Source organism: Carlito syrichta, unplaced genomic scaffold (assembly GCF_000164805.1).
Source record: "Carlito syrichta isolate Samal-C Ts95f unplaced genomic scaffold, Tarsius_syrichta-2.0.1 Scaffold316421, whole genome shotgun sequence".
Lineage (NCBI taxonomy): Eukaryota > Metazoa > Chordata > Mammalia > Primates > Tarsiidae > Carlito > Carlito syrichta.
Window position 1 is genome coordinate 52,465 of NW_007260517.1, and position 17,468 is coordinate 69,932.

Genomic DNA, 17,468 nt, shown 5'->3' on the forward strand with positions numbered 1-17,468 from the left:
AAAAATACACACACACATATATATAAAATGGTCAAAAGAATAAATGCGTTTTGAAAAAGCATGAAGCATGAACCTTAGATTAATATATATAAATAATATATAAATAATTCCTGGAGATTCAACTTAAACTATAAAATACATTCCTTGTATTACATAGCCAATTAATACCATTCACATTCAAAAATACATTATTACATCTACCCCATAAATACAGAATCCACCAGGGGATTTTCTCCAAAAACTAAATTTAAAGTCAAACAAAACAACAGTGAAAAAAATTTATAGGACATAGTTTGCTCCAAAGTTTGCAGTACTGAATCTCAGAGTGGGAAGGAATCGCAAATATTTTATAATCCCACTCCTCCCTGGGAACAAGCTCAAACCTTAGACTCATATAAAAAAATATATAAATATACATATATATAAAACAACCAACATCTCTTTGCGGGCTCCTTGTTACAATCAACATCTTTGCGGGCTCCCACAACAACCAACATCTCTTTGCGGGCTCCTTGTTACAATCATAGTGAAAACAGACCTGTAAACATTAGGGTATCATTGTTAATCTTGTGAACTACAATAATACTATTTACTTTACATAAAAGAATGTACTTTCTTGGCATCAGGATAGGGCGATGTGATCCACCAAGGAGGTATAGTTCATAGGAAACAAATTTGGCAAAACATGAAAGGATATTAGAGAAATGGACATGTGAATTTTCACTGTGCTCTACTTATATGTTTAAAAATTTTTTATAATAGGCCAGGCACAGTGGCTTATGCCTATAATCCCAGCATTTTGGGAGGCCAAGGAGAAAGGATTGTCTAAGCCCAGGAGTTTGAAACCAGCCTGGGCAACATGGTGAGACTGTGTCTCTACAATAAATCAAAAAAAACTGCTGGGCATGGTGGTGCACACCTGTAGTTCCAGCTATTTGGAAGGTTGAGGCAGAAGGATCACCTGAGCCCAGCAGGTCGAGGCTGCAGCAGCCATGAGTATGACACTGCACTCCAGCCTAGGTAACAAAGTGAGACTCCAACTCAAAAAATAATAATAATAATATAAAATAAAAAGGGGAAAAAGGAGAAGAAAGAAAAGGCCTCCAGCATTTTTGTAAAGCCTTGGCTTATTGGTGCTTCAGCTTTCAAGGCACAAGTCTTCGATGTTCATGCCTCTTCCTGTGAGTCCAAGACTACACACCCTTCCCACATCCTCCCTGTGCCTTTGGATCTTTCTGGATCATCATTCCATCTTCCCAGCATCCCCAAATGAGACGAGCACACTCTCAAAGAGCTCTGCCAAGTCATTAATACAAAGTCCTGAACGGAACAGGCCACACAGGAGGTCATGACAAGGTCAGAGGGAGTTGGAGTAGCCCAACCCAGCAGGAAGCCCCGGGGAGCCCACTGGGCAACACAGCAGCCAGAATCAGGCTTGGGCACGTGAGGGACTGGGCACACAGAGCCAGAAGCAGGCTACATTTCCCTGGGCCTGGGGACAGAGCAGAAGGTGTTTTGTTCAGAGCTCAGAGACAGTCTCCTCAAAGTAGGCTGAGAATAGGTGAGGACGATGGGAGGGTGATGGGGAACCTGAAGGGGCAGGGAGCGTTTGAACAAGACAGAGACCACACTGATTTTTTATCACTCACAAATCAGATACACACCACACCCCTGCTGAAAATCCTTGGCACTTCACACTGATTTCCAGATCAAGCCCAGCTCCTGTGCAGGACATGAGGCACCCCTCACTCTTCTCAGGTCAACTTCAGCCGCACTGTCAATATGCAGCCTCTGACCTACTCACAGGTACTCCAGTTGGTGCCTTTGAGTCCCCACCCCATGGTCACTACCCGTCACATGCCCAGGGTGCTCTCGTCCTATGACTCCTGCAGCACCTCCTCCTCTCTTGACTGCCAGATTTCTGGGGCCAGCCCAGACTCAGCCCAGGCTGACCTTACACCTCCCTCCTGGTAAAGGACCAGGTGACAAGCCCATGCAGTATCTCTATTCTGACACACATTGCCACAGACTTCAACCGTCGCGCTCCTTAGGTCTCTCCACTTCTGGTCTGTGAAGGCCTCAAGAGCCGTCTGTCATCACAGCACCCTCAGGCCTCACACAGCACCCTCTAAGCAAATAATGTGTGTACATGAAAGTGACAGAAAGGGCCAGCAAACAGATTCCTGAGGAAGAGTGGTGTCCATGTGCAGGCGGAACAGGGATGCCAGCGGGACCCTAGGGCAGGCTCCACGACAGCGGTCACAGGGTCTCTTCATCAAGCGCCTTTCCGGCAGCTTCCTTGAGTTTGCTCTTTGCTTGCTTGTGAGAAAGTTCACTAGAGCCCATTGCTACAGTCACACAGGCACCCAGCCATCTCCCCCACCACAGACATGAGCTATGGGGGTCTCAGGGGCCCAGTTCACATCATATGCAGCTGCCCCTCCCAGAAACTACAATGAATCATGCAGGAACCTGTCCCAGGACCAAACCATCCAGAGCGCTGCCATAGAAACACGCAAAACAAACAGAAAGAAGGGCCAGAAAGACCCTCAGGGGTGGGGCAGCCATATGGCGCCTGGGCCAGCTGTGCAGAGATGGGCTGGAAACCAGACCTGGCCCCAGAAGGAGAGCTCTGAGCAGAGATGGGTGGGCCTGCAGGCGCCTGAGGTCACAGCCTAGGGGTCAAGGATGGGACAGGTTTCTGATGATGATGGAATCCCCTCACCTCTCTGCAGACACAACTTTGTCTACAATCTTCAAGACCCAGACAGCGGCAAACTTTTTTGAAATGCCAGTGCCTTGGTGACTCAAGGACGATTCTCCTAATCACAGAAAAAGTCACACCCTCAGCTTAACCATGCCCAGTGTCATCCTGTAATCCCCAGATTTTTACTCTGCCACAGGGCCACCACTCTGCAAAAAGGGTCATCTTGCTAGTCATTACATAAAAGAAAAGGCCTCTCCATTGAAGCTGGTGTGCCAAACCACCTCTGCTAGATCTGTCCTTGCAAAAATGCAAGACAGAAACTCCCAGAAAGCTCAGTGCTGGGCATGTTCCCAAAACAAACACAGAGAGCAGAGGAAAATGCAAACAGGATGTGTGTGTCCTTGGGGGAACGGGGGTGGGGAGGGTGTTACTCCACCAGAAAAACCTCATCTGGGGACTAAAGGTGGCCAGTCCAAAGGAAGACATCTGACTCCTCTGTTCCACATGCACTTCCAAGAACACCCCGCGCACGCACACACGCCCACCAACACAGAGAGCAGAGCTTGTGCTCCAGCGCACTCTCACCCGCGGTCTTGTTGCACTCGAAGTTGATGACGCTCATACGCTGGAAGCCGGAGCTACACTCGTCGCCCCCGGAATAGATCAGGGTGAGGTCTCCATCCGAGTACCTAGAGTTTTGTGAATACACAGACAAATGTGTTGTGTGGAACCAAGAATGAAGCTTGAACTTTTTTAAATGTCTACATGAAGCCTTTTGCATGCCATCCACAAATCACCACTGACATAAAACAGCAGGCTTCCTAGCCAGCTGGGGAAAAAGTGTCTCACGGAAATGAGTTACAAATGGACAGGCCTGTCATCCTCTTGTTTCAAAGCAATAACTGGCTGGAATAAAGCGCTGAGGTTTTGCTGTGAGCACCAAGACTCTCTCGCTCTCACTTTTGGATTTTGTACAAAACAGACAATGCCCAAGAATTAGACAACCTTTCTAGCAGCCGTCCTAAGCACAATCTTACCTAGGAGAGACAGTACTAGACAACATTGATCCTGGACAACTTGAAAGAAGCAAAATAGACATTTTTAAATGCAGACACTCCACACTTCTGAAAAGCTTGAGGCCAGGTTGTTGAGTTTTTGCATTTTTCTCTCCCTGATTTTTTAATCAATATTGCCCCTAACTTCATGTTCATACTGCTTTTGTGAAAGTTAACTACCAAGTTAAGGTCACAAAAAATGTGCCGTATGTATTTTTTTCGTTGTTTAAAACTTTTTTTTTTTTGAGTTGGAGTCTCACTCCGTCACCCAGGCCGGAGTGCAGTGGCACGCTCACAATTACCCCAGCGTCAACCTGCTGGGCTCCGGCAATCCTTCAGACTCAGTCTTCCAAGTAGCCAGAACTACAAGCACACACAACCATGCCTGGCTAATTTTTGATTTATTGTAGAGATGAGGTCTCGCCAAGTTGCCCAGGCTGGTCTTGAACCCGGGGGCTCAGGCAATTCACTCTCACCGGCCTCCTAAAGTGCTGGGATTACAGGCTGAGCCACTGAGTCTGGCCTATTTAAAACTTTTATACAATGCCAGTGGCACTTCAGATTCTCAAATTGTCAGAGAAAAGACAAAACTCCTCAAAAACATAAATTTTAAAAAACAAAAGCCATATCACTGTAAACTCACTAAATAAGCTTCCTACAGTAGGCTCCTCACAAACAACAGGTTTATAAAATGAGCAGTTCCACCGGGAGCACTCTCACTATAAAGCCCGGAAACACAGCCGCCTGCTTAGTGACAGATGGCACCTTGCCCAAGTCAAACGGGGACGGATGCTGGCTTCACCGACTTTCCTGTGCCGTATGGAAAGCAGAGGGAGGAAGGAGAGGAGGGGAGCAAGTTACATTTCACCTGAATACACACAATGCACTTGAAAGCTACACAGACACCGTTCACACACCGGAGCGTTTGATTCTGGTATCTTCCTGCCGCTTTGACCTGCGTGGAATCGCTCTTCTTCACTTGGCAAACTGTAGCTTCTTTCTTAGCACAGATCGGTATTTCAGTTTCCCCACAGACATTCAAATAAAATGTATATTCTTTTCCATCTACCATATAGTAGGAACCTAAAAGAAGGGAAATAAACAGGAGCAGAGTAAGAACAACACAGCACCGCTTGGGTCAACCCTATACTTCTGTCACACAGCCCAGACCTGGGCTCCTCCACCCCAGTGGCTCCAACGGACCCGGCCCCACCTGCCTTGTCCCCCCACCCGGTCCCTTTCTTCCCCAGCAGCACCAGGACGCCTGGGCAGAGCCGAAGGTGACCACTCACCTTTGCTCTTGGTTAGAGGCTGAAGGTCTATGGCGATATCCTGCTGCTCATTGCTCAGAGAACAGTTTTTGCTTTCCAGATAATCTCTGTGGCAGGCATACTCGGTAACCCACTCAACTTCATAGCGGCAATTGGATTTAGCAGTGAGTTTGGGAATGGTGCCCTATCAGGAACAATTTGAAAGAAGCAAAATAAAAATCTGTTAATGAAGCTTGAATGCAGATTTTACATGAGTCTGAGATGTTAAAGGAATGATTATTGGGTTTTTACATTTTGCTGTGCCTGTATTTTGAATCATAACTGCCCCTGACACATTAAGATTATTTGACTTATAACAACCCCATTTACTTTTACTTTTTAAAAATATATTTCCTTAACTTTTTTTCCATTTGACGACCTCCATTACTTATAACATCTCTGTTTCTTTTCCAGCCACCTGCAGAGTGACACTTGAGCTTAGGCCAGCAAACACACCCTGGACTCTGGCACCTGACAATCATTATGACCTTGGCAACGTCTGTGAGGGGTGAATGGTGCATTCACCGCTTTCCACAAGAGGCGCTTACCCAGGGATGATGAAGCTCCAATGCTGAGTTAACACCACCACACACATACACATCCGGGAAGACAGCCATTAACCCACCAGGGTCCTGGGCACCACACCTCATCTGTACCCAAATCTGCTCTCAGATGGAGCCAGGACATCACTCTGTCAAAACCCAGATTCTGTCATTTCGCTGCCAGAGAGCTGCCTTTACAGAGCAGGAGCTGGTGCACTCATCTTTGGTGTGAAGGGTGCTAGTGAGGTCACTGCTCCCTGGAGTGCTGCTGCCATGTTTTTTAAGTGTCCTTGGGAGAAGTGTCTTGCAGGTCTTAGTACCAGGAGTAGTTGTGCTGCTTCTAGGCACCCTCCATTACCATAAACATTGACTGAGCACCTGCTACATGCCAGGCACAGTACTAAGTGCCAGCTTTACACATGGATCACACACAATTTGTAAGTCACAGAGCTGCAAGCGCAACCCTCTTCTGACTAACTCAAAGTCAATGCTTTCAGCGCAGTCTGACAAACAGAGCCGAGTGCTACGTGAGAGAAGCCAGATACAAAAAGTTACATATTGTACAACTCTATTTATATAAACTGTCCAGAAAAGGCAAATCTATAGAGACAGAAAGAAGACTCACAGTTGCCAGAGTTGGAGGAGGGAGTAGGAAAAGACAGCTAATGGACATGAGATTTCTCTTTGGGGTGATGGAAATGTTCTAAAATTAGATTGTGATGATGGTCACACAATTCTGTAAAGATACTACTAACCATGGAATTGTACTTAAAAAACAGGTGAATTTATAGTATAAAACTTTTTTCAAAAAGATTTATATGCCAAGGCAAATGTTTAATAAATATCCACTCCTAAAAGCATTCAATGAGCCAATGTAAGTGCTTAAATAAACCTCCCAAGTATTATAGCATCCAAGCACATCACTTAAGTTCTGCCCAGCAAACAGTTAAGCTTGAAAAGGAACCTTATCAGGGTGCAGTGGCTCACGCTTGTAATCCCAGCACTTTGGGAGGCAGAGACAAGAGGACTGCCCACGGGTTCGAGACCAGCCTGGGCAACATGGTGAGACCTTGTCTCTACAATAAATCAAGACTATTAGCTGAGTATGATGGCATGTGTCTGTAGTTCCAACTATTTGGAAGATTGAAGCAGAAGGATCACTTGAGCCCAGCAAGTCAAGACTTCAGTGGCCATGAGTGTGCCATTGTACTCCAGTCTGGGTAACAGAGTGAGACTCCGACTCAAAAAAAGAAAGAAAAGGAACCTCTAGCCCCACTAATAATAAATCAGCCTCCTCTTCTAACACCAAAAAAAACAAACAAAAAATTCCCTTACCCTTGGAGGAAAAAGGAGGGAAACTCCCAGTTCTCTTAATTATCATAGCATAAAATGATTCTTACCAAATATAGAACAAAAAAGGAAAACACTGATATCACTACCAGCCTAGAATATCTCACAGGCCTAAAAGATTTCAATTCACATCTGTAGGTACAGATGGAAAGTATAAGTAAATATTCCTCAACATTCATTTTCGGAACAAGCATGGGCCAGTCAGGCCGTGGTTAAGCTGACTGCATACGTGGACAGAGGAGGATGGAACATGGAAAGCTGGGCCTGGACTGCACTTCTGGCTGCATATCCCTCGCACACTGGGCCAGAAGCCAGCCTGAAATCAGAGCAAATGCCACATATCCTTGGGGGGAAGGGAGTACATTTCTCTGGCAAAAGAGTCCAGCTCCTCTTCATTCCATTACTAAAAGGCAGACATAAACTAAAGGAAAGCCCTACCCCTTTCCTCCCTGGGGGATGCCTCCTTCCCACCAGCACCTGGCCCCTGTTAAAACACTTACACAGCAAACTGACATATGGCCGCTGGGCAATGGGGACTCAAGGACTAGTGAGATCCAGCAGCTCCCCTCCAGGAATTTACGACTGTGCTGGAGATCTGATAAGCAGCCAGAGGACAGAGCAATAAATCTGCCTGTGAGTGTGAGTGAGGGGGGAAGGCAGGCAGGGGAGAATGGGAAAGGAAGAGGTGGGGGAGGGGGGGAGGAGGAGGAGAGAAGGAGGAGGGGGAAGGGGAGGAAGGGAGGGAGGGAAATTCCCCACAAGAAATCACAGGCTTTGCATGCTTATGGTTTTTCAACTCTTCGCTAAAATCACCCTAACTATAAAACTTAAAAACCTGTCCATGAACCACTTAAAATCATCTCACCCAGACTAGAGCACCAGCCCACCTTGACATAGGTCAAGACCCTCTGGGTCGGTGTGTAAAAGCAAACAGCAAAAAGCAAACACTCTGCCCCAGTGAGTCTCACACCAGTGCAGAATCCATCCCAGGAAACTCATCTCCTCCTGAGAGTCCACCATTCTCTTTGGATAACTCCCCACTGCCCATACACTGGTCCGCTTGGCCCCAAACCCAGACATGCATTCAGAGAGGCAACCCAGGCTAACACGCACTGCTCTCTGATCAGCCAGAGTCAAGTCACTTACCTCTCTCCGCTCTGACGGGCAAACAAATGTAACAGTCACTGCTGGGCTGTGACCATCACAGAAATCTGGCTTTTCTGCCTCTTCCTTCACGTAACTCAGGACAAGCCTGTGTGATCCACATTGAGAAAAAGCATATTACAAAAACATAAATGACATTCAAATTAATATGTTGCTAAGCATTCAGCTCGTTCACTTGGGGGGAAAGGGCAACAGAAGAATATTAAAAGGTAGAAGAAGCTAGAAATAAAATAATTTTATTTAATTTCCCTTTGAAAAAAAAAGAACTTAAAAGTAAATTTCAGGCCAAGCGCGACAGCTCATGCCTATAATCCCAGCACTTTGGGAGGCCAAGGTAGGAGGCTCACTTGAGTCCAGGAGTTTGAGACCACCCTGGGCAACATAGCGATAGTTATCAAAAAATTTAAAAAATCAGCCAAGCATGGTGGGGCATGCCTGTAGTCCCAGCTACTCAGGAGGCTGAGGTGGGAGGATCGCCTCAGCCCAGAAAGTCGAGGCTTTGGTGAGCCGTGGTCATGCCAGGGCATTCCAGCCTGGGGGACAGACTGAGACTCCAACTCAAAAATACATAAATAGATAGATAGAAAGATAGACTGAAAGACAGACAGATAGATAAAAATAAAAGTAAATTTCAGCTGGGTATTATTTTGTTAAAAATAAAGTAACCACCATCTAAATCTGATATACGAAGAAAAGCTGTTTGAGTAAAACAAACAAACAGAAATGTTGTAAATGAGCTAACAAAACAAACACAGACAAGCAGGCCCAGTCCACTTTTGCCCACAAGGCTACAGGATCATTTCCTCTATAAACAACTTCTAAGTGCAAGCCAAAGATTTTTTTTTTTTTAATCTGAAGATACCCCAGAGCATCAGCCCAGAAATCTCGGAACTGGGGTTCTCTTCCATCGCCCAGACCATCAGTCGACATGCCAGCTCCCTTCGCTAGGGCTCGTGAAACATATCTACTATTCTCAGTCGCCTGGAAGGAACAGCTGAAAATAGATGATCTGCCTTTTCTCCCAAGACAAGCTGGAGGTCTTGCTCAATGTACTCATCTCACTACATCCTCACTCATTTGCTCCTGCATTAAGAAGTACCCATTTGTTACTTGGAGATGCTACTATGGGCTGAACTGTTTCATCTCCCAATTCCTATGCTGAAGCCCGAAGCCAGGCCTCAACATGTGACCACATTTGGAGAAAAGGCTTTTACAGAGGTATGTCAGTGAATATGACTGGGCCCTAATCCAGTGTGACTGGTGTCCTTATCAGAAGCGAAGACCTGCACAGAGGGAAGGCTGTGTGAAGACACACGGAGAGCCAGGGACAGAGGCCTCTGAAGAAACCAACCTCGCCAACACTGTGGTCTCAGACTTCTGGCCTCCAAACTGTGAAGAAATCAAGTTCTGTGGTTTAAGCAACCCAGTCTGTCGTATTTTTTTTTAAGACAGCCAGAGAAAACTAATGCAGGCACACACACACAGAAAATTCCAAACATTTTTCAAGCTTATGATCTAGTGTTTTCTATGAACAGAGGTACAATCCATAATTATGCAGATGTTGTACACCACTACTACAACCACCCTGACATGTCACTAGTTCCAGACTAGAGCAAGCCATGACAATGTGTCTACTAAAGGCCCCTCAAACGGGAAGAAAATCAGAATCCTTGATCTCAGTTCAGGACATGGCCATGTGTCACACACTAGAGAAATACACTGCTGCAGGTCAAGGCTCAAAGGCAGCAGAACTGTCTGTGTAAACAGCACATACCAACCCCTGCTGGGAGCCAGGGTGCCCGCCATGTTCCAGTGAGGGTCACCAGTCGACTACCCCTCCTGTCATTTGCCCTCCGAAGAACAGAAAACTACAGAAAAGAAAGCAACTTCACAGAAGCTACAGAATGCTCACTTCATGAGGCAAATACATGTATGTACTACGGATGGGATCGTGATATATATTTTTACAACCAGCATGACACAGAGACCCACTATTGTCTGCCCATATTGCCACAACCCCCAGAGAAGGGCACGGCATGTATTTGAGAGCTCCTGAACATACCCACATTCCTGAGAGTTAATAAAAGAAGCACTGACCCTTATCTCCTATGCACTCCCAGTAAGTAACTTCAAAGAACACTTAACTTCCCGCAGACTGTGCCCAATTCACTGAGAGATGTAAATCCCCATTTACTCCCTTTTCTTAATAGTCCCAGGTTTGGATAACTTTTGTATCAATGTAATGGTAAGTCTTGTGATGTGTATAACTTTTGTGTCTAACAACATGTAACAATGTATGATGTCTTAGGCCGTTAACTCCCTTTACTCTTATAGCAAACTTGATGAACGCTTCTGCCGGGTGTTGCTGATAAAAAGCTATGAGATACCTCTGGTAACTGGCGCCAGGAAATGTGGACCATAAATGTCATTACTGACAAAATGCGGCTGTAACTTAGGTTCTAGACAATGCTCTGCTAGTCACGTAGTCAATGCATCAGTACCAACTACCTGAACTCATAAAACTGACTGTAAAAGGGGGAGGAAAAACATTTTAAAGAGGCCAAAAGTCGGCCCTGCCCCCTGGATTCAAATTTAGAAATAAAACTCTTTCTACCAGTTCCCTGCCCCTTTGATTTACTGGAATCAAGGGAGAGCAGCTGAGCGTTACTCGGACCATAACCAGCAAACTGGCCTATGTGACTGACAGAAGTGACCAGGGACCTTACAGGTTAATGTGAAGTAGCGATTTTGCTTGGGACTATCCCAAGCCCTGTTGGAAAAGGGTGTTGTTCTCCCAGCTCCCTGAGATCAGGAGTAAGAATGCCAGCAGCAGCCAAGCCCCAGACTGACCTGTCCTTGCGCACTAGCTTCAGGCCTTCCTTGGGCTGGCCAACGTCGAACACCTGGTCTCCTCTTACCAGGCAGGCAGCAGTGCCGGGGGGACAGGCCCGCAACTGTGAACTGGGGTCCCGCAGTGAATCTGTAAATCACATATTAGCCTAAGTCAGATGAAGCATCAGGAGCTGCTGTGATTATCAGTAGTAATCACACTTACTCTTAAGTCCAAGGGACCGTTCAACAAATCACTGAATTTTTAAGTCTCCATAAGCAACTATTCTGAGGCCCTGGGCAAGCCACTGTCCTCTCACTATGAAGCTCAGCCCTGCGCTGGCACAATAGAGGTGTCAGTAAACAGGGACTAGTACTTATTTGTAGTTAAGGAATGCCTCCACCTCCTCCTTGAGATACATAAAGCTTGGCATTATCCCCTTTCAAGCTAGAAAGAGACTAAAAATGCAGGTACTGAGCCCAGGGGTTCGAGACCAGCCTGGGCAACTCGGCGAGAACTCATCTCTACAATAAATTAGCTGGGCGTGATGGCTTGCACTTGTAGTTCCGTCTACTTGGAAGACTGAGGTAGAAGGATCACCTGAGCCCAGTAGAACGAGGCTGCGGTGGTTGTGAGTGTGAAAGAGACTCTGCTTCATTAAAAAAAAAAAAAAAGAAACAAAATGCAGGCACTCCATAAGTGAATGGAAAGAACCCACAGTTCTGGGTTCAAATTCTAGGTTGACCACTTCTTGTCACTGTAACTTTGAGCTAACTATACAACTATCCAGTCGCTGGTATGCCACCTCACAGGTTCAGGGGAGGTGTGCCCAGAACAACACCCAGACTTCACAGACTACAGCGATGACGATCCTAGTGTGCCTCAGTTTACCCTGTATCCTTTTTCCGTGGCCTGGTATCTTCATGCAGTAGACTCTTGGGTTTACTTCGCTATGTGTCTCCTACTTGACTACAAGCTCCAGGAAAACAGGAACTGTGGTGTATTCAGTGCTATAACCCAGTGCCTAAATTAGAGCCCACCACAGAATAAGGGATTCAAAAATTCTCAGATGGGCACGGTGGTTCTTGCCTGTAATTCCAGCACTTTGGGAGGCCAAGGAGGGAGGACTGCTTGAGCCCCGGAGTTCGAGACCAGCCTAAACAACACAGTGAGATCCTGTGTCTACAAATAATCAAAAAAATTAGCCAGGTATGGTGGGGCATACTTGTACTCCCAGCTACTTGGGAGCTAAGGAGGAAGGATCGTCTAAGCCCAGGAAGTTGAGGTTATGGTGAGCTGTGAGCATGCCACCGTACTCTAGCCTGGATGACAGAGTGAGACCCTGGCTCAAAAAAAAAAACAAAAAACAAAGAAACTTTCTCCCCTGAGTGAATGAATGACATTACCTCCCTTGAGTTTTAACAGTCTTATTGATTAAAGGGGGCAGGGTTATCACACCTTCTGCCATAAGAGTCAGCTAATGAGATCAGCACACCTCCCCCCTCCCCAGCCCTCCAAACACAGGTGGTGTTATGAAATGTTCCTCAATGGCTGTTTTGTTCCACACAGAGTAGTGGCTGTGCCACAGACAACGCATTCTCACAGGGACTCAATGTCAGACAAACCGCTTGGCTTACTGAAGGCAAAAGTAAGGCAAGCGCTCTGCGTGTGCAAGGAACTAAGCCCATGGCAGCAAATCCAAAGCCACACACAAGGCTTTGAGGGTCACATTCAAACTTGGTTGGAGGCTTAAGGCAATTTCCTGGGAATGGAGACCGTCTGAGCAAAAACCAGGGCACCTCTAGGATGAATCAAAGTCATTCAAACTGAATTCAAATTTCCAGTAAATAGAAAAAAAAAAAACGTTTAAGAAAATACAGGCCGGGTGCAGTGGCTCGGCCTATAATTCCAGCACTTTGAGAGGCTGAGGTGAGAGTACTGCCTGAGCCAGGGGCTCAAAATCAGCTTGGGTAACTTGGTGAGACCTCGTCTCTACAATAAATCATAAAAAATCTAGCCAGGTGAGGTGGCGTGCGCTGTAGTTCCAGCTACTTGGAAGGCTGAGGCTGAAGGATGGCTTAAGCCAGCAGGTCAAGGCTGCAGTGGCAGTGAGCATGCCACTGCACTCCAGTCTGGGTGACAAAAGTGAGACTCCAACTCAAAAAAAAAAGGAAAAAGAAAAAGAAAATATAGGCCAGGCACCATGGCTCATGCCTACAATCCCAGCACTTTGGGAGGCCAAAGCAGGAGGATTGCTTGAGCCCAGGAGTTTGAGACCAGCCTGGGCAACATAGCAAGACATCACCTCTACAAAAAAATGTTTAAAAGTTAGCTGGGCATGGTAGCACACACCTGTAGTCCCAACTACTCAGGAGACTGAGGTGGAAGGATTGCCTGAGCTCAGAAGGTCAGGGCTGCAATAAGCCATGATAGTGCTACTGCACTTAAGCCTGGGTAACAAGACTTAGACACTGACTCTAAGAAAAAGAAAAAAATGAAAGAAAGAAAAGAAAAGATCCAATGAATTCAGATAATCCACAAAATGATAAAAGACCAGAAATACAAATGTTTTCTAAATCAAAACAGCAATAATCGATGAGACTTCTACAGCTTTGTAGTCAAGTTAATTTACAGACCCATGTAAAACAAAGACTTTATCAGCCTTTTTCCAAAAGAACAATAAAAGCTGTCCTTGGAGAACAAAAGAATGATGTAATAACCTGACGCACAAAAAATCTAAAATTATCACTTGTCACTTCTGGAGAGCCATGTGTGGGATACATTTACCATTTTTAACTGTTTAGAAATAATACACAAACAAGACAGTACATTATGTATATGTACAATTTAATGAACAATTGTAAATTAATTACTTATTTACCACCCAGCAATATCCCCATGTACTGAGTTTATTTTTTAAAATTTTCTCCCAACTGTTCTAAGGTCAACTTTCTAAGGCGTTATGTACTATGTAAGAAATAGAAACATAAGGAAAATACTAAACATGACCTTTTTTATTAACTACTCAACTAAATTAGTTAAAGTTATTTAGCAAAATGCACTCCTACCTAGCACTCCAAAAAGACAAGTCCTGGCCTGCAGGACTAGCAATTCACAGCCCTTGAGAGAAACTGGTTTCTAAAACCTAGCTCAGTAAAAACCAGCTAAAGGCTGGCTTAAAGACTTAAAACTTTCTGTGGCCCTTTCTAGATAGCTATCATGCATTGTTATAGCCTTTAGTTAATTTAGCAAAGATTCCAACTAAATCTCAAGCTCCTCCCACCAGTTCTAGTACATACAGAGAGCACCAGGGAAGATGCCAGCGGGGGCCAAATTACACACCACTGAACAAGGGCCTGAGGCCTCTGTCACCCCTTGTTCCTTTTACCAGCCCGTAAGCTGAGGAATTCAGGCACACACAGGGGGCTAGACCAACCCTCCCTCATCATGGAATCCTGAAGCCCAAAGTGTCAGGCAGAAAGAACCATGGAACGGACCAACCATTTGGACGGAGTTTGCAGGGGCCGGAGGAAGCATGGGATCTTCTGGGGAGTGGGGAGGTGCCAAGAGAACATCAAGGAAAAGCTTCCTTGAGGACCCACTCAGTAAGACAGATGTCCACACAGAAATAAGGGCAGAAGAGCAAAGATACTGAAGTCTTGTAAGAAAACTCCAGCGCCACATCACCCCCTCCCCCCAAAAACTCCTACCTATGTCTCTACAAACATTGATGAAGAGAGAAGTGTCCGGATCAGAGTCATCCACCAAGTAGCCACCGCTGAGCTTGATCAGCGGGTTTAAGTCATGCTTCCTCAGCTCTGCATCGAATGCATAGCATGGCACCTGGAAGAGATGAAGAGAATGGTGAGCCTAAAACACACATCTTGGGACCAGTGGCTCAGAAAAGCCTGTGGCCAACATCTACAAGCCTGGTCTCTGTTCCTTGGGGTCTATCAGACCATACTGTGCCCTGGCAACAAAAGAAACAAAGCAAAGGTCATGAAACACATCAGGTCCCCTCCAAAGTCAGCAGCATCTCTTCTGTCCTCCTCAGAGGCTGAGCTTCTGCAACCCTCACTCTCATCCACATCTCCAGCTCTGGCCTCTCTGGTGGGTCAACTCCCTCACGTGTTACATTGTCTACCACCTCCAAATGTCCTCCCTTGTCCCTGCATCCCCTGCTGCTGTCATCCTGTGTCTCTGCAATTTGTAGCAAATTCCCTTAACGGTCCCAACACAGGGTCTCCTCTCTTCCCGACTCTCCCCTGAGCACAGTTGCGTCAGGTTGCTGTCCCCCACTAAAGGAGAACCCTGCCTACCAGGTCACCCACAACCTCCTTGCTGCCTGCCCTGGCCTTGCCCTACGTGGTCTCACACGGCACTGGCTGCCACTGACCACTCCTCACTCCTGAAACCTGCCTTCATGGGGTTTCCACCCAGGGCCCCTGGTTTTCTTCTGCCCCACTGCCCGCCCTTTCTCAGCCTCCTGGACACATTTATCATTGTGCTTCTGACTGACTAAATGCAGACTGCGCCACGGCTTACATCTCTTCCCCATCCACTTGCATTCCCCCGGCGACTTCGTGCACAGTTTTACTTTCCAGTGGTTCCCAAATCCTTGTCTCTAACCTTGACCTTTCTCCTAGTCTGTAACTCCAGACTTTCACAGCCAACAACAGGGAAAGCTCTGTGTGTGATGAGCACAGACTCTGGAGACAGGATGCTTGGGTTCAAACTCTGATGTCCCTGATGATACCCAGCATCAACATGAGTGGATGTAACCTCTCTGCCTTAGTTTCTTCACCCGTCAAGCTGGAAAAATGACAGTAATTTCCTCAAAGGGTTGCTTTAAGGACTGAGTAAGCTAATATACGTAAAACTCATGGCACATTTCCTGGCGGGTTGATGTAAGTGTTATTTGTTTGGGAGGCCGAGGCAAGTGGATCACTGGAGGTCAGGAATTCCGAGAGCAGCCTGGGCAACATAGCCAGACCTTGTCTTGACAAAAAATTTGAAAATTACCCACATGTGGTGGCACACACCTATAGTCCCAGCTACTCAGGATGCTGAGGCATGGGGATCACTTGAGCCCAGAAGTTGAAGCTACAGTGAGCTATGATGAAACCACTGCACTGCAGCCTAGGTGACAGTGTCTCAAAAATGACAACACTTTCTCAAAAAATTAAAAAATAAAAAATAGGCCAGGCACAGTGGTGACTCATGCCTGTGGGGAGGCCAAAGTGGGAGGATTACTTGAGCCCAGGAGTTCGAGACCAGCATGGGCAACAAAGCAAGACCCGTCTCTTATTTTTAGATAAATAAAGAGATAACTAAAAATTTTTTTTTAAATTTTAAGTGGGTTGGGCTCGGTGGCTCAGCCTGTAATTCCAGCATTTTGGGAGGCTGAGGTGAGTGGATTGCCTGAGATCGCAGGTTTGAGACCAGCCCAGGCAAGTTTGCAAGACCTCGCCTCTACAATAAATCAAAAATTAGCCGGGTATAGTAGTGCGCACTTATAGCGCCTGTAGCAGCTGAGGCAGAAGGATCGCTGGAGCCCAGCAGGTTGACGCTGCAGTGGTCGTCAGCATGCCACTGAGCTCTGGCCTGGGCAACAGGCCCAAAAAACATTTTTTTAAGTGTTATTTGTTGCTGTTGTTTACCACCATTATTGGATATACTAAAGCATCTCAAATTTAACATATCTAAAATGAACTTTTGATTTCTCCCCTGAAATCTGCTTTTACTCCAGAGTTCCCATCAGTCATTGGCACCATCACTCAAACAGCTGCTCAGACCAAAACGCCTCCGTTCTCTCACAGTCACATCCAAACATGAGCAAATTCTGCCAGTTCTCACTCCCGACTAAACCCTAGATCCACTCCCTTCTCATCACCTCCACCATGGCCACCCTGTCCAAGCCACTATCATCTCATACTTGTGATAGTCTCTTAAAGGCCCCCCAATTCCAGCTGTGATGCTCTCCTGCCCCTCAGGCCACGTCTCCACAATCACAGAATCGATCCTTTTAAGATTAAATCAAGCCATAATGCTCCCTACTCAAAGAACCTTCCCATTACACGGACAAGGAAATTCATGACATCACTCTTGCCTGTCACGCTCCTCTCACTCCATGCTGACCTCCTGACATGGTTCTGTCCCATGAAACTCAGTGTTCCCTCTAGCTGGAATAGGTGACTGGTGACCCTGGATATATCCTCCCAGCTCTCTCCTTCACTTTATTCAGGTCTCAGACAAAACATCAGCCTTACCAAGGCTTTGTCTGACATCTTTAAACTCTCCCCCTCTCTCTGCCCCCCTTAGCTAACTTTAGTTTTGTTCACAGCCCTGCAATGGAAATGCCAGGCAGTGCTACCTGCTGCCCTGTCAGTGTCCTCCCACTAGAATGCAGTCTCCTTCAGGACAGGGCTTTGTCACTGCAGCAGCCCTAACCAAGTCTTAGGACAACACCCAGAACACAGAAGGAGCCCAGTCAATACCTGCTCAATAAAT

General features: G+C 46.2%; 1 protein-coding gene across 1 annotated transcript in view; it reads right to left on the bottom strand.

The window, feature by feature from the left end:
- IGF2R (insulin like growth factor 2 receptor) overlaps nt 1-17,468 on the bottom strand; it is a gene marked incomplete at its 3' end in the record, with an annotated part of 92,307 nt that overhangs the window by 50,959 nt on the left and 23,880 nt on the right. The window contains exons 5-10 of the mRNA XM_008074381.1: nt 14,669-14,801; nt 10,979-11,108; nt 8,111-8,216; nt 5,055-5,217; nt 4,680-4,845; nt 3,293-3,396 (exon numbers count right to left, since the gene is read on the bottom strand). Of these exons, the coding sequence (XP_008072572.1) occupies nt 3,293-3,396; nt 4,680-4,845; nt 5,055-5,217; nt 8,111-8,216; nt 10,979-11,108; nt 14,669-14,801 (802 nt within the window). The remainder of the gene's footprint in view (nt 1-3,292; nt 3,397-4,679; nt 4,846-5,054; nt 5,218-8,110; nt 8,217-10,978; nt 11,109-14,668; nt 14,802-17,468) is intronic.